Source organism: Macrotis lagotis, chromosome 2 (genome assembly GCF_037893015.1).
Source record: "Macrotis lagotis isolate mMagLag1 chromosome 2, bilby.v1.9.chrom.fasta, whole genome shotgun sequence".
Classification (NCBI taxonomy): Eukaryota; Metazoa; Chordata; class Mammalia; order Peramelemorphia; family Peramelidae; genus Macrotis; species Macrotis lagotis.
The window spans coordinates 260,230,361-260,257,437 of record NC_133659.1 but is presented as its reverse complement, the minus strand read 5'-3'; the positions used below and the strand labels follow the sequence as shown (position 1 = coordinate 260,257,437).

The 27,077-nt window shown below is 36.2% G+C and overlaps 1 protein-coding gene across 1 annotated transcript; it reads left to right on the top strand.

Moving 5' to 3' along the window:
- Window positions 1-16,550: 16,550 nt before the first annotated feature.
- LOC141512197 (olfactory receptor 5BS1-like) lies at window positions 16,551-17,492 on the top strand. The gene has a single exon (XM_074221034.1). It carries the CDS (start codon window positions 16,551-16,553, stop codon window positions 17,490-17,492), a length of 942 nt encoding a protein of 313 aa, XP_074077135.1.
- Window positions 17,493-27,077: the final 9,585 nt, after the last annotated feature.

The window sequence follows — 27,077 nt, the reverse complement described above, 5'->3', positions numbered from 1 at the left end:
AGAAAGAAAAATAAATAAATAAATAAAAAGATAATAATGTCAACCATTACCGAAACATGGTTATATGAGAATAATAGAGATTAAAAAAATGCCTGTTTATCAAATATCCATGTTTATCATGGAAAAAAATATCCCATGCTCTTCAATTCTGTTGGCTTTAGCTTCTTAGGAGAAAGAGTAATTATTAATATATTTGGATTATTCCTAAAATCAAATTGCATTCTAGTGGAAATACAAAATGAGCCATATTTTTTCCTGTATCAGATTTAAAAAAAAAGATTCCTAGAGAGTCAAACGAAAAGCTCACTGAAATAAATAACATCAGCAAAGGCAAAGAATATGAAATAAACCTATTAAAATCCTAGCATTTCTGCATATTACCCCCCCAAAAAAAGAGATAAAAAGAGAAATCCCATTGAAAATAATATACACAGCTAGGTAATTATTTAAGTATCTGAGACCAGATTTGAACCCAGGTACTCCTGACTCCAGGGACCGGTGCTTTATCCACTACGCAACCTAGCCATCCCAATAATATACAGATTATAAATTACTTGGGAATCTACATTTTCAAGACACACATAAGAATTATATGAATACAATTCCAAAAACACTCCATGCAAATAAAGACAGAAACAAATAAGTAGAAAAATATTAATTGTTTGTGGGTAGACTGAATCGGCAAAGATCTAGAAAAGTAAACAGGAACAAAATTAAAAAAACACTTCAAAGGTGCAAAAGAAAAGCTTTAATTTTGCACAAGAGGCAATAGTGTCATATAGCTGAGGGGAAAAAACATGTAAAGGATCTCTAAGGATTACAAAGTTTTGACCAGGAAACTCAAGTCCTTAGAAATATCAATATTTCAGAAGGAAATCAGGAATTTTAGTTAAAAATGAATGTCATAGGAAATGACTAGAAATCTAAGAAAATGGTATCAGAGAGCAGAAAATGATTTTCTGGAACTTGATTTGGGATATGAGAATAATAAATTCTTGGTCAGAAAGAGTATCTAATGACAATTAAAAAGAAACCGTTTTGCAAGGGACTTGTCGAAATAACTAGAAAAGCTTAAAATTACAAGTGAATAGACAGGGGCAAAATGTGTTGAAATAGTACCATTAAAGAAAATACTACTAATGTGATTAGAAAATAGAGGGGGGGAAGCAAAAAAGATGTCTAGTATACCAATGTGGACAGAAGGGCAAAAAGATTTCATGACCCCAAGTGTCTATGTTGGTGCTGGAAATCTTAACAGAATAAAGGAAGTGAGAGAACTTAAGTGAAATGAATTTGAACTCTTAGGGTACAATACCTCAGATGTTTCAATAATATTTGGAAGAATATAGAATCTTAACTAGCCATTAGTACCTGCAGTAGTTCAGGAAATGTGGAACAGGACACAGGTGTCCAAATATCAAAAAACAAGTGGTAGGGAGCATAGTGGGTAGAGGATTGGGCAGGGGCAGGAAAGGGCTCACCTGAAGTGTGACCAAATGAAGTACCTAGGATTTCTATTTTGACGCTCATTATTTTTCATAAGTACAATTGCTTACAGAAGTAAAGTATTGAAGTTTTTGTCAGTGTCCCCAAAATTTAAATGCCCCAAGTCAAAGGTCAGACCCCCAAAACTAGTTACATCCCTGGTAAAATGGGATATATGACTAATAAAAGAAGAAATTTCTTTATTAAGAAAAGCAGATTGGCAGAAGTGATGATTAAGAGGTACCATAGACTTGAGACATATATGCCTGGTGACAAAACATAAACTTGAGGGGAAATGTAATGAAAAACATTTGGACAGTATCAACAAAGACAGCAACAAAAGCAATGAGGTTGTGAAAGTCTAGAGGATTCTTATCCTGAAGACAATGGTGTGAAAAGCTAGTCAGCAAAGCTCTGAAGCCATCAATGGGTTAAAGTCCACAGTATCCCAAGGAAGAGTTCAATAAAATGATGCTGCCGCCCCCCCCGCCCCCCCCCCCCGCTTCCAGAGAATTTCTGCTTGCCCTAGAACTAAAATAACATTTTCCATAAAAGAAGTTTTAACTTTTTAAGCAAAAGACTCTATTGGGACAAGATCCCCAAAGTAAAAGCTAGAATAAAAAACAATATTCTGGGATTAAATCCAATCCCATATGTTAAATTACTTTCTAGTATCTTAATGATGAAACCTCTTCCCAAGGGCAGTGGGGCAGTCAAAGAGTCTAACATTCAGACCAGTAGCTCCTCCAGTTGAAGGAGCTTGTGACTATTTAAGTAACATAGATATGGAGAAGCATGTGCTGGTTGCTCCAAATGTTTAGGACTATCAGATGAGTGGGCAAGTCATTCTGTAGGAGGAAGAAAAGAAAGAGGATTTAGGCTGACCAATGTCTAGTTACAGGAGACGCTGAATCCATGTTGTGTTGGTCACTGATTATCTTATGATGCAGAGTCAAGGTAAGTTGATGTTTTCTTCCCTAAATCCATCAAGTTATCCTGGAAAACTCTGGGAGGAAAAACTGGAAAGGGTTCGTATGTAAATCAGGAAATATCTGAAGGGTGGGAGGAAGCTCAGTTTTTCAGAACATTACAGGATTTAAAGGTAGATGTGACTTTCAAGATCATTTACTCCTGTTCCCTCATTTCATGGATAGGCAACAGGAGGCCCAGTGGAATAAATTTTTAAAAGACTTCTCCAGACTCAGAGGGCTAGATTCTAATAAAACTGAGCCTCCAGATCTTGTAACCCCTTTGGCAAGGAAGATAAAAAAAAAAAAATTAAAGGAAAAATAAGGCCTATTTAGGGAAGTCCTGTGAGAGAGAACTTTCAGTAGAATATGGAAGCCAGGTATCAGGCTTCAAGGGACTGAGAAGATTGGTGAAAAGAGAATCAAAGTATTTATGCTGACTCCAGACCACTTTGGTTCTTCCTGCCTGTTCACAGGTGCTCTGCAAGCCTGACCTTTCGTCCAGACTTGTGATGGTATCAGCTCTAACAACCTGAAAGAGACAATTGTTAAATTCTCCATGTGAGCACTTATACTTCTGAAATTGTGGCTATAAACCAAGGGCTTGATTTTTGTTTTGTTGGTCATCTAGACATAGAAAAATGTTAGCAATGCGGATTAAACTTAAAAGCACAATTTTTCCCCAGAGAGCTTGGTTGTTAAACATTTACCAGCAAACCTGTTTCTTTCTGTACTTGAACTCAGAAGGAGTTCAGTAGAAGGCTCAGAGAATGAAGTCATCACTACCACCTGAAGACAATAGGCCAATAACAACAACAACAATAATGATACTGAATGATAATAAGGATGATACTTGGAAAGTGTTTTATTTTTATTATTTTATTTGAGTCTCATGAAACCCCTGCCTTTCTCTAAATGAAAGCATCTCCCTTTCCCCAGGAAAAAAGCATCTTGTCTCTCTTATAACTTCAGGTGCCCAACAACTGTCCAGAAAAAAAGACAGTCCCTGTCTGCAGCAAAGACTTCAATTTATCTGCTGGACTGGTTTTCCATCATACTTTTAGATTACCTTTTTTTTTTAGGTTTTTGCAAGGCAATGGGGTTAAGTGGCTTGCACAAGGCCACATAGCTAGGTAATTATTAAATGTCTAAGGCCGGATTTGAACTCAGGTACTCCTGACTCCAGGGCCAGTGCTCTATCCACTGCGCCACCTAGCCACACCTTAGATTACCTTTAATCTGGGCATTATTTCTGTAGTGGAATCCTCTGTGCTCTTGTAAATTAACATCCTTATGTAAACTGACTGAAATGAAGACCTACCTTAGGAGTCAGAGCCATTCTTGTTGCTTGGTCTGGTACCTGTTCTCTTACTTACTTTACCCCATCTCCTTAGTACCTGCATCTTTCTACAAGTTTGCCTGGACTCCAGATCACTTGCTTTGCTCTATTCTTTAGTATTTGTTTCTTCCTGCCTGACTGTCTCTTTCCATTTTGGTCAGTTGTAGACTCCACTTCCTTCTCTGATGCCAACTAACTACCTCCTGATCCTCATGAGATCCTTCCAAGCTTGTCTCCTATTTCTAATTTACAGCTTCTTAACTCCTCTTCTTGTACCAGTGGCCTCCCATTGTCCTAAGGTTGATATGATCACTGATCAAGGAAAGAGAAGAAGGAATCAGGAACAGAAAAAAGATTGAATTTGCTAAAGAGAAGCAAGTCTACCCACTGCTGGTCATTATGTTCTCTGGGGTCAATTAAGTTTAATCCTGATTGCCTATCATAGTCCTTCATTTAAAGAGAACTGTAACATCCACCCCAAGTCTTCCCTCCTCCAAGTTAAATGTTCTCAGTTCTTTCAACTGATTCTTGCTTATCATTCTCTCAGATCCACTCTCACCCAACACCCTCCTGGAGATATATCCAGCCTGTCAAAGTCTTTCCCAAAATGGGATGTACAGAGATCTAAAGGCAGTACTCAAGCTCTCATTTGACTGTAATACTAGACTATAACTTCCCTTGTGCTTTTCACTAGGCTTTTATTAATGCAGCCAAAAGTATTTTTTTTGCCTGCCAAGTCACAGTATGGCAACGTGTTGGATTTGCAATCCCCTAAAGTCTCTCATCTTTTTTCAAGAGAATATTGTCTAGCCATGCTGTACTTCTCTCATCATATTTAGGATCTATCACCACTAAATTTCATTGCAATAGATTTTCATCATTCTAGCCTGACAAGAATTTTTTGGACCCCAATTCTTTCATCCGGTGTATTGCTACCAGTTTTGATAATGCACAAGTTAGAGGATTTGCAAAACAAACCTTCATCAGAGTCATCAATAAAAATCTTGAATACAACAAAGATTTGGGATACATCATAAGGGATTTCCTTCCAGAATGAAATCAATCTATTCGTTATTCTTCTTTGAAGTCAGCCAGTCAATGAACTCTAAATGTCCCTAATCTTACACTCATGCAATATTTATCTTACATCTTATCTACAAGGACATTGTGAAACTTTGCTAAATGTCTTGCTAAAATCCAGGTATGCTAAGTCTCTCTTTTTTTTCAATCTTATAGTCTAGTAGCCCTGAGAAAAAAGGAAAGGTTTGTAAGTGATGACATGATAATCTTGTTGAGTCCATTGTGATTCTTTCTAATAGTCCTTTATTTTTCAAGGGCTCAAAACCATCCTATTGTTTTTCAAGATCATCAGTCTATAATTTGAATAATTTACTTCTTTTTGAAAATTCAATCAGCATTTATCTTTACATTTTCATTTATTATATTTATTTTTATTTTATATTATGTTCTATACTATACATTTACATATATTTATATTCCTATAAAACTTCTTGCATTTTCCACAATTTGTCAAAGATCATTAATGAATAATCATCAATTACATCCATAAGCTTTGAATATTAGGGGAGCCAATACAGTTAAGTATGAAGGCAGCAGCTGATTTTCTTAAAATCTTAAGAGAATGTTAGCCTCTCTCTCTTTGAGATAAAAGGGAGATCTTGCATCTCTATGTTAGAGTTCTCAAACTGACCATTATATTGTGTTTGCAAAAATGGTTGTCTTGATGGGGGTGAATCAGTAGAGCCAATTAAAATATTCTCAAAGCAAAAAAAGTTTGACTCCAGGGGATTGATATTACCTGGGTGACCTTGCCTGTAAACCTGCATGTATATTCCCATGTATATCTTTAAATCTAATGAAGTCTGTGCTCACAAGTCTTTTGAATTCTTAAGCACTAAGACACCAAGGGGGTGAACCAACAATAAGGACTCTGCATCACAAGACTGGCTTCTATTCCATGCAAAACTCTTTTCCATCATCATCCAATCTTCCCCTTAGCAGAAGATTTTTATCTTGCTGTTGCCCCCTTAATTATACAATTCAACTCTACATTATCCTTTCTGCTTTGTCCTTTCACCACTCACACTTTGCTACAACACAATCTTAGATTATCTTTCACCCCACTATCTGACTCTTCTGTTCCTACTGAGATGTTGCTGGACAGAACTGGAAGAAGTCACACAACCAAACTTGATCTATAAATGTGTTATCTAATATTAACTGATCCCTAACTGTAGCAAGACAATCCTTTTACTTCTTAATTCATTCTTCTTTAAAATTAATTTTATATAATTTTATTACATTTTAAGTTGCAAACTATTTTCCTCCTTCCTTCTCCATCCCACACTAGAAAAGACCTCCATTTGACACAAATTTATAAATATATGTAAAACCATACCATGCATATGTCTATTCATAATTTTTTCTTGGAGGTATATAGCATCTTCCTCCATAGGTCTTTTGTAGTTGATTTAAGTTTGTATAATACTCAGAATAATTTGTTTCTTGCCAAGTATTCTTTGAACATTATTTCTATTACTGTATACAATGTTCTCTTTGTTCTCTTCATTTCACTTTTCATTATTTCATGTAAGTCTTTCCATATTTTTCTAAAAGTCAACCAGCTCATAATTTCTTACACTACAGTAATATTCCATCACAATCTTATACCACAACTTGTTTAGCTATTCCCCAATTAGTGGGCATCCCCTCAATTTCCAGTTATTTGCCACCAAAAAGAAAACTTATAAATATTTGAGAACATATAGGTTCTTTCCCTTTTTTTCTTATCACCTTGAGAAACCAAAAGACCAATAGTGGTATTTTTTAGGCCAAAGGATAAAGACAATTTTATAACTCTATGGAATGCATAATTCCAAATTGCCCAAAAAGAAATCAAACTGTGCATATCCATTGATCCAGCAATTATGTCTGTATCACAAAGAGATCATTAAAAAGAGAAAAGAACCTACATGTGCAAAAATAATTATGGTGACCCTTTTTGTGTTGGCAAAATATTGGAAATTGAGATGTCTATCATTTGGGGAACAGTTGAACAAACTATGGTGTATGAACGAAATGGAATACTACTATGCAATAAAAAATGAAGAGACAGATTTCAGGAAAACCTAGAAAAACTTATACCAACTAATGCAAAATGAATTAGGTAAACAATGTACACAATATCAGAGTTATTGTGTGATGATCATCTGTGAATGACCCAGATCTTCTCAGTAACACAATTATCTAAGACAAGCACAAAGAATTCCTGAAGGAAAATGCTATCCATATCCAGAAAAAGACCTAATCAAATGCGGATCAAAGCATATTTTCTTCAGTTACCTTATTCTTTCTCATGGTTATTTTTTCCTTTTGATTTGTTTCTTCTTCCACAACTAATATGGAAACATTTCATACATGATGGCACATATATAAACTATATCAAACTGCCTACCATTTTCAGAAGAAGAGAGAGGAAGGAGGGAGGAAGAAAATTTTGGAACTTAAAATTTTGTAAAAATGAATGCAAAAATTTTCACAATATGAAATTGGGGGGGGTGATATTAAATGGTTAGAGAAGTTCACAGTTTTACCAACAGCATATTAGTGTTCCAATTTTTCCATATCCCTTCCAACATTTCTCATATTCCCTTTCTATCATTTTAGTCAATTTGATAGATTAAACTGATATCTCAAAGTTGTTTCAATTTGCATTTCTCTAAGCAATAATGATTTAGAGCACTTTTTTGTGATTTCATACAGCTGCCTGTTCATATATTTTGACCATTAATCAATTAGGGAATAACTAGTATTCTTATAAATTTGATAAAATTTTTTATACATTTGAGATATGAGTCCTTTATCTGAACCACTGTCTACAAAAAATTTTTCTCCAATTTTCTGCTTTCCTTCTATTCTTGGCTATAATATTTTTATTTGTATAAAAAATTTTAATTAAATGTAATCAAAATTGTCCATTTTACATTTCACAATACCCTTCCTCTTGTTTATTAAGGAATTATTTCCTATCCATAAGTTGGATAAGTATTGTGTTCCATGTTCTTCTAATTTTCTTATGATATCTCCCTATATATATCTATGTCATCTTGACCATATCCTCTAAGGTATTCCTCTTTAGCCAATTTCTGCCATACTGTTTTTCAATTTTCCCCAAAATAAAATTTTAACCAAATATTGTATTTTTATCCCAAAAGTTCAAATCTATACATTTGTCAAAGATGAGATTGCTAATAAGCACTTACTGTATCTCATATGCCTACTCTACTCCACTGATCCACTTTTTTATTTCTTAGCCAAGACCAGATAGTTTTGATAATTACAGTCTTATAAGATATAGGACTGCTAAAATTCCTTCCTTAACATTTTCTTATTAATTTCTTTGATGTTCTTGACCTTTTGTTCTTGCAAATTAATTTTGCATTTTTTCCAGCTCACTAATTTTTTTTTCCTAATTGAATTGGGATGATAAGAAATAACTAAATTAGTTTAGGTAGAATTATCATTGTTATTATATTGGCTCTTCCCACCCTTGAACAATTAATATTTATCCAATTACTTAAATCACACTTTATTTGTATAAATTGTTTTAGGATTATGTTCATGTTTTAGGAACTATGTGCATGTAATTCCTAGATTTGTTTGGCAAGTATATTATCTCTTCTTGTAGAGTTTTGTTGGTGATTTATAGAAATGCTGATTTGTGGAGTCTTATTTTATATTCTACTATTCTGATAAAATTAATTTATTTTAACTAACATTTTAGTAGAATCTCTAGATTTTGCAAGTCAACATTATATGATCTGCAAAAAAAGATAGCTTCATTACCCCATTATCCATTCTGATTCCTTCAATTTCTTTTTCTTCTCTTATTGCTACTAATACTTTTATATATTGAATAATATCTTGGGCATCCTTGTTTCACTCCTGATCTTATTGGGAAAGCTTCTGGTTTTAGGTCAAAGTTTCTTATCATTTTAAGGAAAAATCATACCTATATTTAAACTTTCAAGTGTTTTAATAGGAATTAGTGTTTTTATCAAGTTTTTTCGCCATCTGTTGATATGATATGATTTTTTTATTGACATAATCAATTATGTTAATAGCTTTCCTTATATTAAACCATTCCTACAGATCTGATATAAATTCCATGGTCACTATGGCTAATCTTCATGATATATTATGATAGTTTCCTAAATAGTATTTTATTTAGGATTTTTACATCCTTATTTAATAATGAAGTTGGTCTATAATTTTCTTTCTCCATTTTTGCTAGTCCTGGTCTAAATATCAGCATCATTATTTCAGAAAAGGACTTAGGTAGGATTTTTTCTTTGCATATTATTTCAAATAATTATTTAATATTGGAATTGGTTGATCTTTAAATATTTAGTAGAATTCACTTGTAAATCCATCTAGTTCTGATGCTTTTTTCTTAGGAAGATCATTTTTGTGGCATGTTCAATTTCTTTTTTTCTAAAATAAGTTTATTTAGCTATTCTTTCTTCTGCTAATCTAAACAGTTTATATTTATTAAATCTCCTACTTCACTTAAATTGTTAAAATTTTGGCATATAATTTGGAAAACTTATTCCTAATAATTACTTTGATTTCATCTTCATTAGTGGTAAATTCAAGCTTTTCATTTTTGATACTAATAATTTGGCTCTCCCTTTTTAAAAATGTTAGTCAATGGTTTACCTATTTTATTGGTCATTTCATTGGTTGTTTTTTATTTTTATTTTATTTTAATTAATTTAATTCAATTTTTAGTTTTATTCATTAATTCAATGATTTTTTATATTTCATTTTATTCATCTCACCTTTAATTGTTATGATTTCCAATTTGGCCTTTAATAGGGCATTTGGTTCATATATTACTTCATTATCTTTGCTACCTTTTATCATAATGTAGTTTTGCTGTTTGTTTATTATAGCTTTAACTCTGAGATCAGAACTACTACCCCATGCTTCTTTTTATACCAGCTGAATCCCAATAAATTTGGCTCCAGCTCTATTAGTACCTCGTTTTTAAATATATTTGTTGTAAATAATATATTGATTCTGGTCTTTAATCCCTTCCACTATCCATTTCTATTTTATGAGTGAGTTTATCCCATTCACATTTAAAGTTATAATTATTAGTTATGCATTTCCTTCCATCCTATTTTTTCCTCACTGCTTATCCTTCTCTTCCTCTGGTTTTTTGTTTGTTTTTTTCAAGGCAATGGTTATTATGATTTGCCCAAGGTCACACAACTAGGTAATTATTAAGTGTCTGAAATCAACTTTGAACTCAGGTCCTCTTGACTCCAAGGTCATTGCTCTATCCACTGTGTCAACTAGCTGCCCCCTCTTGCTTTCTTTTTACTGGATCCCTCCTCAAGTAACTCATTTACTTCTAACCACATCTTCCTTACTCTAAACAGCTTCTAAAAGTCTCTCCCTTATTTTCTTATTCTCTTCTTTTACCCTACTATTCCTTTATTTACCCTCCTTTTTAAATATTCCTACCTTGTCCTGTCAATCTTTTTTTTTTAGGTTTTTGCAAGGCAAATGGGGTTAAGTGGCTTGCCCAAGGCCACACAGCTAGGTAATTATTAAGTGTCTGAGACCGGATTTGAACCCAGGTACTCCTGACTCCAGGGCTGGTGCTTTATCCACTACGCCACCTAGCCACCCTGTCCTGTCAATCTTAACCTCCTATTTCTTCATTTGAAGACCCTTCTAAGAGTCCCTTTCTTATCCTATCTCCTTGCCCCTCTGATCTTTAATCCAGTTCTGATAAGAACTACCTGTCAAACACCTTCTACCTCTAAAGTGACAATTTTTCCATTCATGCTTAATTTGAGAAGATTGCTCCATTTTATTTTATTCTCCCTACCAAATTTTATTTTGTGATCATTGTATCATAAAACTCAACTCCAAGGCTTTACTATGTATGCTTTTTCAAACTATGTAAGTAATTTTCATTTTCCCATATAAGTAAACATTTTGACCTTGTTAAATCCTTTATAATTGGTTTTTAATGTTTACTTTCCTATGTTTCTCCTGGCTCTAGTAGATAAAATTTTCCATTCAGTTCTGTGTTTTCTATCACAAATACCGGAAAGTCCTTTAGTTCATTAAATATCCAGGTTTTTTCCCATCCAGGATTATACTTGGTTACAAACCCAGCTCCTTTGCACTTCATAATGCTCCATGTCCTTTTAATGAAGAAGCTGTTAACTCTTGTGTAATCCATACTGTAGTTATTCAGTAATTTTTTTTTACTTTATATAGCATTTTCTCTTTGATATGGGAGGTTCAAAACTGATGATGTTCCTATGAGTTTTCATCTTGGAATTTCAAATGGTCATCTTTAGATTTTTTAAATTTCTATTTTGCTCTCTCCTTTTAAAACATCAGGGCAATTTTCCTCAATAAGTTCTTGAAATATAGTTTCTAGACTCTTGTCTTGACAGTTTTTTATCAGAATTTTCAGGTACAACTATTCTATTCTCTAGTCAGTTGTTTTTCTACGTAGATGTTTCACATTCTCAGCTTTTTTTTTCCATACTATGTTATTTAATCATATTCTGGTGTCATTAGATTCCCTTTGTCTATTTCTAACTTTTAAAAAGCTATTCTCTTTCAAAAGTTTTTGCATATTTTTCCAATTGATTGAAACCCTTTTCATAATTTTCTTGATTTTCTTTTTTCTCCTAATTGCTTATTTGATTTTTAAGCTCTTTCAAAGAAAATTTTGAATTTAAGACCATTTTCCTTTTTTTTCTTTAAAGCAGAAGTAGCTGTTTTAATTATACTCTCTTCTTCTGAGCTTGAACTCAGATCTTCTCTACCACTGTAATAGCTGTCTATGGTTGGGGTCTTTCTCTTTTGATCACTCAGTTTTAGTGCCTTATTTCTTGTCTGTTAACTTTATGTTAGACTCTAGACCCAAGATATAGGCAATAACGTTTCAGGCTTCAGATTTTTGGTGCTGTTGTTTTCTGAGCTTTGTCTGGGGGGCCTGACCTCAGGTACTCCTCTCCCTTCCTGAGCTAAGACCAACACCTCCAGCAATACTGTTAGCACAAGCAGTCCCTCAAAAGGTTACAAGCTTCAGCTCACCCTTCTGGTCTGCAACCAAAACCAGAGACTCTACTCTCCTGTGAGTGACCACAGTCAGGGGAGGCCCACCCTCTGCAACCACACTCACCATTGTGTACACTTTCCTCTTCACCCAGAGCCTCAAGTAGGGTCCACATCTGATCTCAGATGGATGCACCTGGTCTCAGCATCCAACACCAGCTGAGAGTCCTTCAATCTTCTCCTTCATGAGCTTCTTGATCAATACACTGTTTGTGGGGTGAAGGTTCCTGAAGCTGAGAGAGCAAGCCAAGACAGCTACCTCCAAGCATTGATTCAGCTGACCCCAGTGTTGTTAAATGCTGATTCCATATATCTGCCTAGAGATGTGAACACCTTAATCAGGCTAGACCATCACCCTGGTAGGTCACATTGTTCCAAAGGTCCTCCCCAGTGGACAACAACTATACCCTACTGTTAATTATTTCTGCAACTCAAAGTTCATATTAAGGTTTGATTTTTAAAGGGTTATTGGGGAATTTGGGAAAACCAAGTAATTTCCTTCCTTATTGTATCATCTTCCCAGAATCCTTTCCATTAATTCATTCTCTATGCTGTATCAAATCCACATTAGCTGCACCAAATCTTCTCTTCTTCCCTCAAGTCTCTCACATTATGCCTCCTCTCTCAGTCTCCTAGCAAAGTATCTCCTCATGCTTTTCCTAGAAAATCCAAGACTGTTTACACTTATTACACAACTCCTTTACATTGTCCTCTTTGAACTCCTTCACATCAGACTCTAATGATAATTGTTTTGCTCACTAAAGCAAACTCCTTGCCATGAAATCTTGTCTCCCTTTCTATCTTCTTCTGTCTCTTGCCATCTCTCTGCTGCTAACAAGTCTCTCAAAGTCTCCACAGCCTTAAAAAAGAACTAGAATCATCTTTAAGAATTTGAAGGATTATCATATGATAGAGGAATTGGTCTTTTTTAGCTTTGCCACAGAGAGTATAATCAAAAACAAACTGAAACAATATAGGTTTTTTAACCAGGAAAACTCTATAATACTTAGTGGAATAGATTGTCTTGATAAGTGGAAGACTCTATGAATGTCTTCAATCAGGTTACATGCAGTAATGTGATTCTTTGAGATGTCAGAACATATTCCAAGGATTATGAGTTGTCCCTAGAGTCTCTCCCACCAGTGACATGAAGTCTGTGGACATTTACTCCTTGATACATATGAAGCATTTCCTTTGCTATTCTTGGAAAGATGTATGGTACAGTGGATAGAGTGTTAGTTCTGGAATTAGGAAAACCTGAGTTCAAACCTGGATCCTGGCACTACCTGTTATTTAACCTTTGTTTGCCTCAGTTTCCTCATCATAAAATGTGGATAATAATAGATCCAGTGTCATGAAGATCAAATGAGATTATAATGAAACCTCTTAGCATACATGAGTATGTAATAAATTAAATATTAGTTATTATTACTTCTCTTGTTATTTGGTTCAAATTAAAAATTTTGTTGTTCAATTTATATTTCCTAGTTGATTCATAGAGTCTGCCCTAGATGGAGGCTCAAGTCATATTCACAATAATCTATTTTCTCCAAATGACCACTGTCCTACAGAAAAAGTATGGTGATACTTCCCTTATTAAATTTCTATTTCCTTGGGAAATGATTTCTGCTTACTTTCTGGAAGTTGAAATTATTTTGTTCTTATTGGAGTCTAAGAGATTGCCTCTAATGACATACTGAAACTTGAGTCCTTAAAATAGACTTTGTGAGTTCTTTTCAATTTGTATTTTTGATTTTGAATTGCTAGTTCTTGGATGATTTCTAAAACCATAATATTAAATATAAGGATCTGGTATCTTCCTGTTCAAGCTGATCATATCATAGAAAACAAATAGATCACTTTTAAAACTTTTTTTGTTTTTTTTTCTTTGTTACATATGATTTCCCCCCTTTAGTTCTAATTCCTCTTTCACAATTTGACAATAGGAAAATATGTTAAACATGATTGTGCATATATAACTTTTAGCAGATTGGGGAGGGGAAAGGAAAAGGAGGGTGGTAGAAAATAATGGAGCTCATAAATTTGCAGATGGGTGAATGTTGAAAACTACCTTTGCATGTAATTGGGAAAAATTAAATTAAATTTAAAAAAGAATAGAAAAATAGAAGTAATGAAGAGTTAGTGTGTTTAAGGATGCTATTGAAAAAACATCCCATTATACCTATTTGAAGTATATAGGATTATAAGGAACAACCTTATTGGTTTTTAAATTTTCTTCCATTTTTTCAATTAACAAAAATATGTTTTCTCAACCTTCCACATTCCCCCAATTTTCAAAAAAAACAAATTCATTGATAATATTCAAAAACTATATCTCATGCTGCACCCAGACTCCATCACCACTCTGTCAGAAGGTGGGTAGCATTCTTTTTCAATTGTCCTTGGGAGTTATGGTTCATTATTGTGTTGGTCAGTGTCTTAAGGCATTCAAAATGTTCACTTTTCCTACTTTGATATTAATATATATGAGATCTGGTTGTGCTTACTATATTCTTTACTTCATACAAATGTTCTGAAGTTTCTCTGAAACTATCCTTTTCATCATAAGTATTCTTTAATTTGTTGAGCCACTCTGCAACTGATGAGTTCTCACTATTTCTAATTCTTCACCACTACCAAAAGAGTTACTATAAATATCTTGTATGCCTATGGTTCCTTTTTCTTTTGATTTGATCTCTTTGGAGTATATAGACCTCCTAATGCTATTATGAGTCAGCATATACACAATTCAATGACTTTTGAGCATAGTTCTAAATTGGAACAACTTCTTTAGACAAGCAAAAATTGAACATATCTTTGCAGGGTTTTAAATTAAGTCCTTTGTGTAGTTAATTTGTGTCCAAGCTTTGAAGTCACTCTTAGAAGTAGAAATGGAGGAATAACTAGCCCTTAAGAATGAATTGTTCTTGGGGGAATTAGAGGGAAATAAAAGGGTCTTCCTCTCTACCATACCTCTTTATTCACTATGTCATTCTAAAGAGCAATTTGTGTACTAGTAAAGGGCTCTATAATAAATAAGGAGAAGAAACATAGGCTCCAAACACAGATATAGAAAGCTCCTTGAGGAAATAGCTTCTTAGAAGGTCCTCCATCTGGCAGTAAAGAAGGGAGTTAGTTGTAGCCTCAAGGGAGAGCTAGTTATATATTATTTTGATCATGAGAAGTATTTATTCAAACTCTTACTGTTGATGATTGCTGTTTGTCCTCCATTCTCAAAGAGGACCACAACATCAGGGAACTGAAACCATGACTTGCAAGTAAACTGAATTTAAGTGAGGGAGAACATTTAAAGTCACTAGCCTCAAGTCCTCCTCTAGAGCCACGAAGGTCCAGTGGCCAGCTGACAAGTGAAGATGAGACGCAGAGGAAGACCTCTGTCTTTTTAAGCTAAGTCTTTCCCCAGATCTCAGTTTGACTGAAGCAATGCTATTCTGTATTTAAGACTAGGTAAGAAATAAGATGAAGTAAGGCCTATTTTATGTAGTCAAAAAAAAGTCAACCTGGGAGGGAAAGACCTTCAGGGTTTCTGACCAAAACAAAAACAGTTGCTATTTATACTGAATGGGAGACTGGTTATGATAAGTAAGGCAAGAATAATATCACTTGTAATTCAAGTACTGACCCCTGGTCCACTCAACACTTATTAAAAATCTACTGTGTGAAAATTACCATCCTGGTACTGGGGTGATACAAAAATGAAAACTATAAAGAAGACATGTTTCTTGTCACCAAGATGTTAGTCCCCTCATAGCACATATAAATAATATATGAGCATAATAACATAGAAGATATAAATAAATAAGACATAAGGTAGAGTTCCTAAGTATTATAGCAAATCATGAGCAAAATACCATACAAGAGGAGAATAAGTTATGTCATTTGATTCGAAGAAATGCTTCAAGGGGAAGGCATGGAGCACTGCAGAGAAGAGGAAGGAAAGGGCTTTAAATGATAATATAACAATGGGAACAAAAGGACAAACACAGGAAATAGCTATATGAGAAGTCATTTTTGAGGGAACTATTAAGTTCTTTGTTTATTAGCTTACTCTGTGTGTGTGTGTGTGTGTGTGTGTGTGTGTGTGTGTGTGTTTTAAACCAGACAGCCCAGAAGAGAGTTCCCATTGAGGAACTTCTTCTATAGAACCCTTATTGCAATCTATACTCAATTAAAAAAAAAGGAAAAAAGGAAAGAACTCAGGACTCTATATTCATAATTGAGAGGAAAAATTATAGAAATGCCATGCTCTAAAACTGAATTCATATCATTCTACCTCCTTCACAATGCCAATGGACCACTATACATTTCCACTTCTCCAGACTCCTGACCACACAACTTAATACTTAATATCTATTTTGTATACTTTTGTTTCATTTGTCTCCATCTTATCTCCTCACAAAGCTTTTGCGCACAAGATAGCAAGGAATATTTCTTCAAGGTTTTATAGTTTACTCCATAATATTGGCATAGTGTCGAGCATATAGCTAGCTGATCAATAAAGACTTATTTGTTGGTTTGTTAGTTGATGTCTTTTCTATTTCCCAGGGAGGGATTTTTCTGAACAAATGATGCCAAATAATCAGACTACAAACACAAAATTCATCCTTCTGCCATTTGACAGCAGCCTCCACATCCAGTATACTCTAGGCTTCATTTTCCTGTTGATTTACTTCCTTACCTTGGCTGGGAACCTTTTGATAATGACAGTCATCAAAATGGATTCTCATTTGCATACACCCATGTACTTCTTCCTGGTGAACTTATCCTTTTTCGATGTGTCTTATTCCTCAGTCATGGCACCAAGGTTGGTTCATACACTTCTAGTCAAGAACAAAATCATCTCCCTCAGTGGGTGCCTGGTACAGATTGGACTGATGTTTTTCATTGCTTCATCTGAAGCCTTTATCCTCTCAGCCATGGCCTATGACCGCTACTCAGCCATCTGCAACCCTCTGGTTTATGTGATGGTCATGAGCAAACGATTCTGTGTCTTTTTGGCTTGTGGGTCTTGTCTCCTTGGGGTCACCAACTCCCTGCTCAACACCCTGCCTTTGTTGAGGTTGCATTTCTGTGGCCCCTACATCATCCACCACTATAGTTGTGAAATGCCTGAACTCTTACCTCTCTCCTGCACTGACCTCTTCCTTAACAAGATGATCTTGTTCACTACCTTAGTCATCTTTGGCTTTGGCTGCTTCTTCCCTATCTTGTTTTCTTATACTAAAATTATCTCTGCCATCCTGAAGATCAATTCAGCCTCAGGCAGGAGCAAAGCCTTTTCTACCTGCTCCTCCCATGTGATCGTGGTGACCTTGTTCTTCGTCACAGGTTTGGGTCGCTATCTTAGCCCTGCTACAGGTTCCATTGTGGAGCAAGTCATCTCCTTACAGTACAGCATTGTGACACCTCTACTGAACCCCATCATCTACAGTCTGAAGAATGTGGAAGTCAAAATAGCCATAAAGAAATTGTGGGAAAAGAAAATTATCCTCTCAGGTACCTATTGATAAGAACTCCTTCAGCAATGGTGCTTATGAGCAGAAACTGAAAACTTGTAATAGAAGATCTTCACTTTTCTGACACCCTCAGAAATAGGATGGACTAAAGAGATCACAGATAATGATAATATAAACCACCATATGCTTATGCCTTGATTTATTTTTTCCAAAGCATGAGTTCATTTGAGCCTCACAATCCCTATGAGGTAGGATTTTTATTTTAGCCTCATCATCATACTATTTAGCAGCTATGTGACCCTCAACAAGTCACTGGGCCTCCTTCTGATTCTTTCTTCATCTATAAAATAAAGAGGTTGCACACAACGATTAAGAAAATATAAGAAATATAAGAAAGTCAAGAGGTCAAATACTTCACATCAAATTAGTTCACCTAACAAAACCAAGAATTTTTTGGAAAAAACAACACAGTTTACCACTTTATAGAATAGCCTTATCAAAAACATCTATTTTTCACAGAAAAGATAAATGCTTCCCTAGGGAATAGAAAGAAATGATAGATGATTGCTTAAACATACTTAGAGGGGGGAAGTCTGCTGTTAACAGCTCTAGCAAGACCAGATAAGAATTCAGAAAATGTTGTCACTAGTGAAGAAAGCTGTGTAGCATTGATCCAACTACCTTACCCAGGACTGCAAAGGATTCCAGTAAAGAAAGGGAGATGAACCCAGAGACAGCTTATTCCCTTCCTAGAAGATCAAGTGTGAGGATCACTAAATGGAAAAAAGATCTAAAAATGCTGAGAATCAGCCTGTTATGGAACTTGAAGTCTACCCAAATTGCCTAATATGGAGGCACCTTGTGTTCTGCATTCTCCTACTATATACACTGACTTCATAGCAGGAAGAGGCTTCCTCTTTGAAAACCCAGTGCATTCAAAGGATAAGGATAACACAATTCATTCACATGTGGGCACAATGAGCCAAACTAGAAAAGAGAAGGGATACCCCAAGACTTTCCTTTTATCCTATGGTTATAAAGAATGGGCCTGTTTGTTTCTTTTCTGTTTTATTAGGTCTTATCAGTTTCTAGGTAGAAGTGGTGGGATCTCCCAAAAATCTAGTAGTTTAAGCCATGGCAATCTTGAAGCCAGGATTCCAAGTGCCAGTTCAGCAGAGAAGTCCAAGAAGCCATGGTGCCTGGGTGGGGTTACACTTGGAATGTGAGCCTGTGCTCTATCATCTCTCTTTCCCAGAGTCTAAGGTGGGGAAGGATAGGGGAAGGATTAGGCCATCCCCATAGTCTGGAGTAAGTTTGTGTATTTTTTAATTGTACATATGAAGTAAATATTTCTTTGTAAAAGCCAATCTGTTAGTAGTGGTAAATGAAACTGAAGTATAGAAGACCCACTACTTCAATGGTTCTGGGGGAGCTAAAGCCATTTGCAGATAGTCTAGAAACCCCTCTTAAATCCCATTTAAATTACCAGAGAACTTTTGGGGAGGATTGAAATTAAATGTACCTGATCTTCAAACAATGAGAACTAGGATAACATAAATCATTTCAGGGACATATCAGGAACCACTGATAACCACAGGCTAACAAGATATTCCAGGAGAAATAGTTAATGTTAACATATGTAACCACATGAGTTGTGAATGTTTATCTTGTATATAATTGTATCTTTGATGTATTCCAAATGATTTTTCAGGGACTTACCAGAGAGGAATGTAGCCCAAAGATGCTAAAATCCAGGATCATTAAGGTTTTGGATTCTGATGTTAAATCTAATGAGATCACAAAGATTTTTGGAAGATTATCCTGGAGGATAGAGAATCTCTGAAGAAAACTATCACAAATATTGTGAGGAGAGATGTTTGCTCAGGAGAGTTCTATTTGGTGGTCCCAGATGCCTTAATAAAAGTCTTCTTCCAAGTTTGGGGACATCATGAAAGGAGGAGGAAAAGTAAAAACATTGCACCAGTAGAGCAAAAACATTGAGTGTGATGCTTAGGACAGATGAAACCTCAGTGAGCAATGAGACTTCTTACTTGTAAGTTGTCTATAGGTGATAAATTCTACCTCAAGCATTCCAGGCGGAATGTGTGGATGAAAATAATTTGTTACAATGGACCATAAAGGTGGTGGAAGCAAATATGAAGTACTTAGAGTCTGGTCAAACAATAATGTTATCGATGTTATCTTGTGCATTTTGGACCATTGCCAATCAACTTACTTTTGTCTAGCCACTGGTCTTTGATGACTCTTGAAGAGAGAATGAGGCTGATGACTTTGTGCAATCATGCCTTCCTTAAAATCAATTCACATACAAGTCAAGATATCTACCCATTGTTCACTACTTTGCTATTATTAAATTATTTAATTGTTTATTTACTTTCTTACCATTTTATCTACCTTGAAGTGTTGTGGATAAATTCACTTACCTTGGCTACTTTACTTTCCAGGATGTACATAAAGATGATGAGTTTGTCACCCACATTGGGAGACTCCAAAAGAAAGTGTGGGAGAGAAAAGTTATTAGGCTACATACTAAAATGAAGGTCTACAGAGTCATTGTGCTAACTTCATCATTGTATGACTATGAAACTTGGACTGTCTAGCAGTGCCATGCTAGAAAATTGAACTGCTTCCACTTGAATTGTCTTAGGAAGATTCTGAAGATCATTTAGCAAGATATGGCACTGGACACTGATATCCTCTCTTAAACTGAATAGTCAAGTATTCATATTTCCCTGCAGAGAATGCCACTATCATGAGCTGAACACATTGTTCAAATATCAAATATACATTAACCTAAAAAACTATTTTATGAAGAACTCACACAAGACAAGTGCTTACATGGAGAAGCATTACAAGGACATCCTCAAGATCTCTCTGAAGAAATTTGCAATCAATTGTGAGATATAAGAGATGTTAGCATGTGTACCAGTATCAAAAAAAAAAGTTATTTTGCTCTATTAGAAAAGCAGAATTGCATAGCTGAAATGCAAAACTCCAGAGGCATTGCCATCCCAAACATTCAAATGGGATGTTTGTGCCTCACCTGTGGTAGAGCTTTCCAAGTTTATATTGAATTAATCAGTCATAGCAAATACATTGTATCTTGACCCCAACATCATGATGTCATATGTATTCTTTGAGAGCAAAGCATGTGGGCAGCTAAGTGGCGCAGTGGATAGAGTACTGGCCCTGGAGTCAGTAGTACCTGAGTTCAAATCCAGCCTCAGACACTTAATAATTACCTAGCTTGGGCAAGCCACTTAACCCTATTTGCCTTGCCAAAAAAAAAAAAACCTAAAAAAAATTTTTTAAATAAACAAATAAATGAGAGCAACCACATTAGGTCTGAAATGCTCTCCCTCCTCACCTCCACTCCTCCACTTAGTTTTCCTGGATTCTTTCAAGGATCAATCCAAATCTCAGATTTTGCAGGAGACCTTTTCCAGTTCAATTGTGAGTATCCTGAATGGACCTAGTTGCATTTATGCTTGTCTACACTTTAGAATCTGAGCACCCTCAGGGAAAGGACTATTTTGCTATCTTTTTATTTCCAGCACTTAAGGGGAATGCTTACCACATAGAAAGTTCTTTCAAATGATTTCTGAAAATATTACAGAATATTCCCACTAGACTCCTTTACTACCAATAAGAGAAAATGTACAATGGTACAAACCTGTCTAAAGGTTGGTATATTTGTTCCTGAGTACATTGTTCATAAACATAGCATCACACATCCTCAATCCTACAGAAACTTGTATACCTTTTTCAAAGTATTTTCACAGTCATCATAAAAATCCAGTTTCAAATCATATAGAATATCATATCATGTTTTAAAAAAAAGGAAAATCACAAATTTTGGAAGAGCTGCAGGAAAATAAGCACATTGATGGTGAAACTGTGAATTGATCTGGCCATTTTGGAAAGCAATTTTGATGCATGCCCAAAAAAGTTGCGAACTGTAAATACTCTTTGACTAAGCAATATAGCTCAATATATCCCAAAAGAGATGAATGGAAGAAGAAAAGGTCCTACATGCCAACAACTTTTGGGGTATGTGGTTGCAAAGAATCAAAAATAGAGGGGGAACCCAACAACTGAAGAATGGCTGAACAAACTATTGTTTGTAATACAATGGAATATTATTGTGCTATAAAAAAAAATAAGAGATGGTTTCAAAGAACCCTAGGATGACTTACATGATGTCATTACTGGAGAGAAGTGGGTAGCATCACTAGAACAATTTATACTATGGCAACAATATCATAAAATTGGATGATTTTGAAAAATACCAGAGAGATACACAATCGGAACAATGACCTTTCAGAGCCAAGTCATGAGATGAATTCTTAGATAAACTGATTGATGAAGCCCTTGGACCTATAAATAAGGCCAAGTGACATTTCTGCACATTTAAAAACAGCAGTCAAACAGTGAGCTTTTACCTCTTTACTAAGCAAAACTAGTAATGGGAAGAATTTTATTTTATAATTTGGCAATGGAATGAACTTTTTTATCCAGACCTTAAAAACATCATAGAAATGTTTCCTGACAAAAAGCAGTTGAGCTCACTTAATTAGATGAACCAGAGGGGGTAGGAGAGTAGTTGAGACTGCAGACCTCATCAGCAACAGGGGACTGCCCACCAGTCAAAAGATTTGTTTCTGTTTTAGTAGTTGCCCATTTATTTAATCAGACATTGCCCATTTATTTAATCATCCACATGTCAATGAGCAATCATCATATGAAAATGAGATAAAAAAAATCCCTTAGAAATAAATAGTAGTCCAAGCCAAGCAAATTTAATATATTATGAATTCTTATGTGAAGAAGTTTTTTTTCTTTTTTTAAGAATTCTATATTTCATAGCCAAGAAATAGGATCAAACTTGGACGAGGTACAAAAAAAATTTTTTTTTAATTTTAAAGACTGAAGCCCAACGTCCCCAGACCTGTGCCAATATGTATCCTAGAGCACCATCTGGTGACAAGCACTCAGATTTCATCCTGAGTAGCTATTACTACCAGTCATCTCCAGATCTTTCTGACACTAGGGATAGTTCCGGTCTTTGGTCTATCCTTGCTCACTTTCCTTTTTGCTTAATGAGATCACAATGCCAATGCTCAAATGGAAAGTAGCACACCTGTTCTATATATAATCATAGAGCCAGGGATGGAGGATTTGAGTAACTTAACTATCATCAAATATCAGATTTGGGACTTGATCCCAGGACTTCCTAATTCCAAGGTTGGTCATCTGTCCACTGCACCAGAGAACAGAACATTGTAATAAATGATTGATGTTAAAGTTCTCCATTCTCCCTTTTAATAGAATTCTGATTTCAGGATTGATGATAGCTCCTAGAACTGACTCCACTCACTTTAGTTGATCAAGAGATCAACTAAACCCTTTTTTATAATTCTTACAATAATTCAATACAGTATCATAATGGAATGCATCCTAGACTAGAATTAGAAGACCTAGGTTTGAGAATTGGTTTCATTCTGGAAGATTTAAGACAAATTTCCTTAACCTCTCTGAGCTTTAGTGTTTTTACTAATAAATGGGGGATGATCCCTATAATATCTATTTCAAAGGATTATGGTTAGGCTCAAGTAAGATAAGGTAAGTAAAGTACTTTGTAACATTTTTTTTAGGTTTGTTTTTCTTTTTTTGTAAGGCAATGGGGTTAAGTGGCTTGCCCAAGGCCACACAGCTAGGTAATTATTAAGTATCTGAGGCCAGATTTGAACTCAGGCACTCCTGACTCCAGGGCCAGTGCTCTTTCTACTGTGCTATTAAAAATAACAAATATAAAGAAGTTATAATATTGCAGAAAAAATAATATGCAAATAACATCAATATAAATGGAAAGCAATATTAAAGAGATAATATGACATAATGAATGAGGCTCTTGGATTCAGAAAGATCTAAATTCAAATCCCTCCTTAAACACTTACTAGCTGTATGATGTTATACAAGTCCATTAACTTCTCTATGCTTCAGTTTGTCCATATGTAAAAGGACAGGGTTGACCTGAATGGCATCTAAGATCCCTTCCAGATGTAAATCTACAATCTTATAAATCTTGTGTCATTGTAATGACAAAACATGGTTAATGAAGAATTAAGAAAAGATACCTTGGGGCAGCTAGGTGGTACAGTGAATAGAGCACTATCCCAGGAATCTGGGGGGGCCTGAGTTCAAATTTGACCTCAAATACTTAAAAAAAAAATTTACCAGACTTCCAGACAAGATGGCAGAGAGAAGCCAAGTCCTGTACTAAGGTCTCCTGTTCTTACCTCATATATAATATGAAACGAACCTCTTATGGGAAATCTGAACAACAAACCTACGTCAAGGTCTGTCTTTGGGATGTGTGGGAGTGCCAAGTGCAGTGGGGATGGGGTGAGAGCCAGACTAATCTGAGATCAGCCAAGGAGGCTTTCGCTCAGAGAAACAGCTAGAGAGTGGAGGCGTAGCCATGGGACTAATGGTCTGGGACTTACCAGAAGGGCTGAAGGGTAGGTTCCAGCGTCTAGCACCCCCTACTGGACAGCTGGAGACATTATACTCAATGAACAAAGCTTCTAGCAACCCCTACTGGCTGGCCAACATGAAGTTACTAAACCTAGTGAGTAAAGCCTCTAGGGATCCCAGCATCAAACCTCGGTGAACCAGCTCCTCCCCCAACACAAGCTCTTAGGAAAAGAAAGGCCAGTGGAAAGGGGAGTCCATAGAAAAATTCCTAAAAGGAAAAGACCCTAATTCAGAGAGACGTAGAACCTCTAAGGAGAATATGGTGTCCAGCACAGAAAGACTTTCTTGAAGAAATAGGAAGGAGTTTAAAAATCAATTGGAAAATTTGGGAAAAGAAACCCAAGAGAAGATTAACACCTTGCAACAAGAAAACAAATCCTTGGAAAATACAACTGGACAAATGCAAAAAAAAATAATCCTCTCAGAGCCTCAATTGGTCAAATGGAAAACTCTTACAAAAATAGAATTGACCAATTGGAGAAAGGAGTTGCAAAAGGGAAATGAAGAAAATTATTCCCTAAAAAAAAAAGGAATCAAGGCAGAGCCAAAATAGCGACAAGAGAGCAATGTCTCTTAGAAGCTCTCTCATAAAACTTTCAAACTAAGGACTCTAACTAAACTTTTGAGAGACAGAACCCACAAAGGGACCCAATGGTGCAGTTCTCCTACTCAAGGTAACCTGGAAATCAGCAGGAAGGCTCTGCTACCCGGGGTCGGAGGGGTGGCCCACCAGGGGGTGGCCCACCAGAGCGGAAGAACTTCAGCCTCTCGGAGGCAGCCCCAGGGTGCTGGGAGACACGGCTCACAGCAGCTTGGAAGTCTCCTGAGCTACACCCCAGGGAGCACTGCCACAAAGTGGAGGAACAGCTGGGGGACCTCAGCCAGAGTGAGCACAAGGAGCCCAGCCCTCAGGGTACACAGCAAGCAATGTGGTCTTTCAGCAGCCCAGAACCAGGAACAGAAGCAGGAAGAGTGGGTAAGCAGGAGCCCCCAGGGCATGAGCCCATTGAACCTAGGGAGGGAATTGAAGAGAGACTGCTGAGCTCTGTCCTCTGCCCTGGAACAGAACTCTGGGGCTCTGACTACATTAAGATCCTGATAGGCCCCCCCCATAGAACAGCAGGGGCCCCCTCCACCTCAGCCCTGTGGCAGAGGGGGGCACATATGGTCATTCACAGACCAGGAGGGCGGACAGGGCCTCACATACTGAGATCCTTGTGGGAGTGTCCCAAAAGCTCAGGAAGCACCCCAAAACCAGGCTCAGGCTGGGAAAATGAGCAAGCAGAGAAACAAGAGGAAGACCATTGAGAAATATTTTGCATATGAGCCCAAGAAGGATCAAAATACTCAGTCTGAAGATGAGGAAGCACAAGCTCCTGCATCTAAAGACTCCAAGAAAAACAGAAATTGGGATCAGGCTATGACAGAGCTCAAAAAAGACTTTGAAAATCAAATGAGGGAGTTAGAAGAAAAACTGGGAAAAGAAAGGAGAGAGATGCAGGAAAAACATGAAAATAAAGTCAGCAGCCTAGTCAAGGAAATCCAAAAAAATGCTGAAGAAAATAGCATGCTAAAAACCAGCTTAGGTCAAATGGAGAAAACAGTTCAAAAAGTTATGGAGGAGAAGAATACTTTAAAAAGCAAAATTGGCCAGCTGGAAAAAGAGATAAGAAAACTCTCTGAAGAGAACAAATCCTTCAGACAAAGAATAGAACTCAGGGAGATTGATGAATTTACAAGAACGCAGGATTCATTACTTCAAAACCAAAAAAAAAAAATAAAAAATTAGAAGAAAATGTGAAACTGATATGGAAAACAAACTTAAGATAATTTAAAAATTATTGGAATACCTGAAAGTCATGATCAGGAAAAGAGCCTTGACATCATTTTCAAAGAATTACTACAGAAAAATTGCCCTGATTTTCTAGAAGCAGAGGGCAAAATAGAAATGGAGAGAATCCACCGATCCCCCTGAGAAAGAGATCCCAAAAAACCAACCCCTAGGAATATTATAGCCAAATTCCAGAACTCCCAAGTCAAAGAGAAAATATTACAAGCAGCCAGAAGGACACAGTTCAAATATCGTGGAGCTGCAGTCAGGATCACACAGGACTTAGCAGCAACTACATTGGAAGCTTGTAGGGCTTGGAATATAATATTCCGGAAGGCAAAAGAGCTTAGAATGCAACCAAGAATCAACTACCCACAAAAAAACTGAATGTCCTCTTGCAGGGATAAAGATGGACTTTCAATGAACCAGGGGAATTTCAAGTGTTCCTGTTGAAATGGTCAGAGCTGAACAGAAGGTTTGATCTTCAGATACAGGACTCAGGTGAAGCATGGAGATTGAAGAAGAAGGGGAAAATATAAGGGACTTAATGATGATGAACTGCATGTATTCCTGCATAGAAAAATGACACTGATAATACTCATTTGAACCTTCTCAGTTAATAGAGCGAGGAGAGGGAGCTTTTACAGTTGAAGCACAGGAGAAAAGCTGAATTTGAAGATAAAATATGGGGTAAAAATGGAGTCAATTGAAAAAAAGGGAAATGTGATGGGAGAAAGAAAAAGGAGAGGGGGAATAGGCCAAGATATCTCATATAATAAGTTTTTTCTTTATTACAATGAGCTATTGCAATGATATGCAAGGGGCGAAGGCAAGGGAGAATGAGGGAATCTTTGCTCTCATCAGAGGTGGCTAGGAGAGGAAACAGCATATATACTCAATGGGGTATAGGCATCTGGAGTAAGAAGTGGGGGGGGACAGGTGGAAGGGGGTGATGTGAGTGATGGAGGAGAGAATGGACCATGGGGGGAGAGTGGTCAGATATAACACATTTTCCTTTTTTACTTCTAGCAAGGGGCTGGGATTGGATGGCCTGTCTGGGACCATAAGGCCAGGTGGATGCTGGGCCTAGGCCTCTTGGCCCCAGGACCAGGGATCTGTCTGCTGCACCACTCAGCTGCCGTACAGCAGAGTCAAAGTGAAAGGAGAGAGAAAATATTTTACATGGTAGTGGACAAATACAAAAAGAGGGAGTTGTGATCAGCAATAGCAATGGTGGAAAAATATGG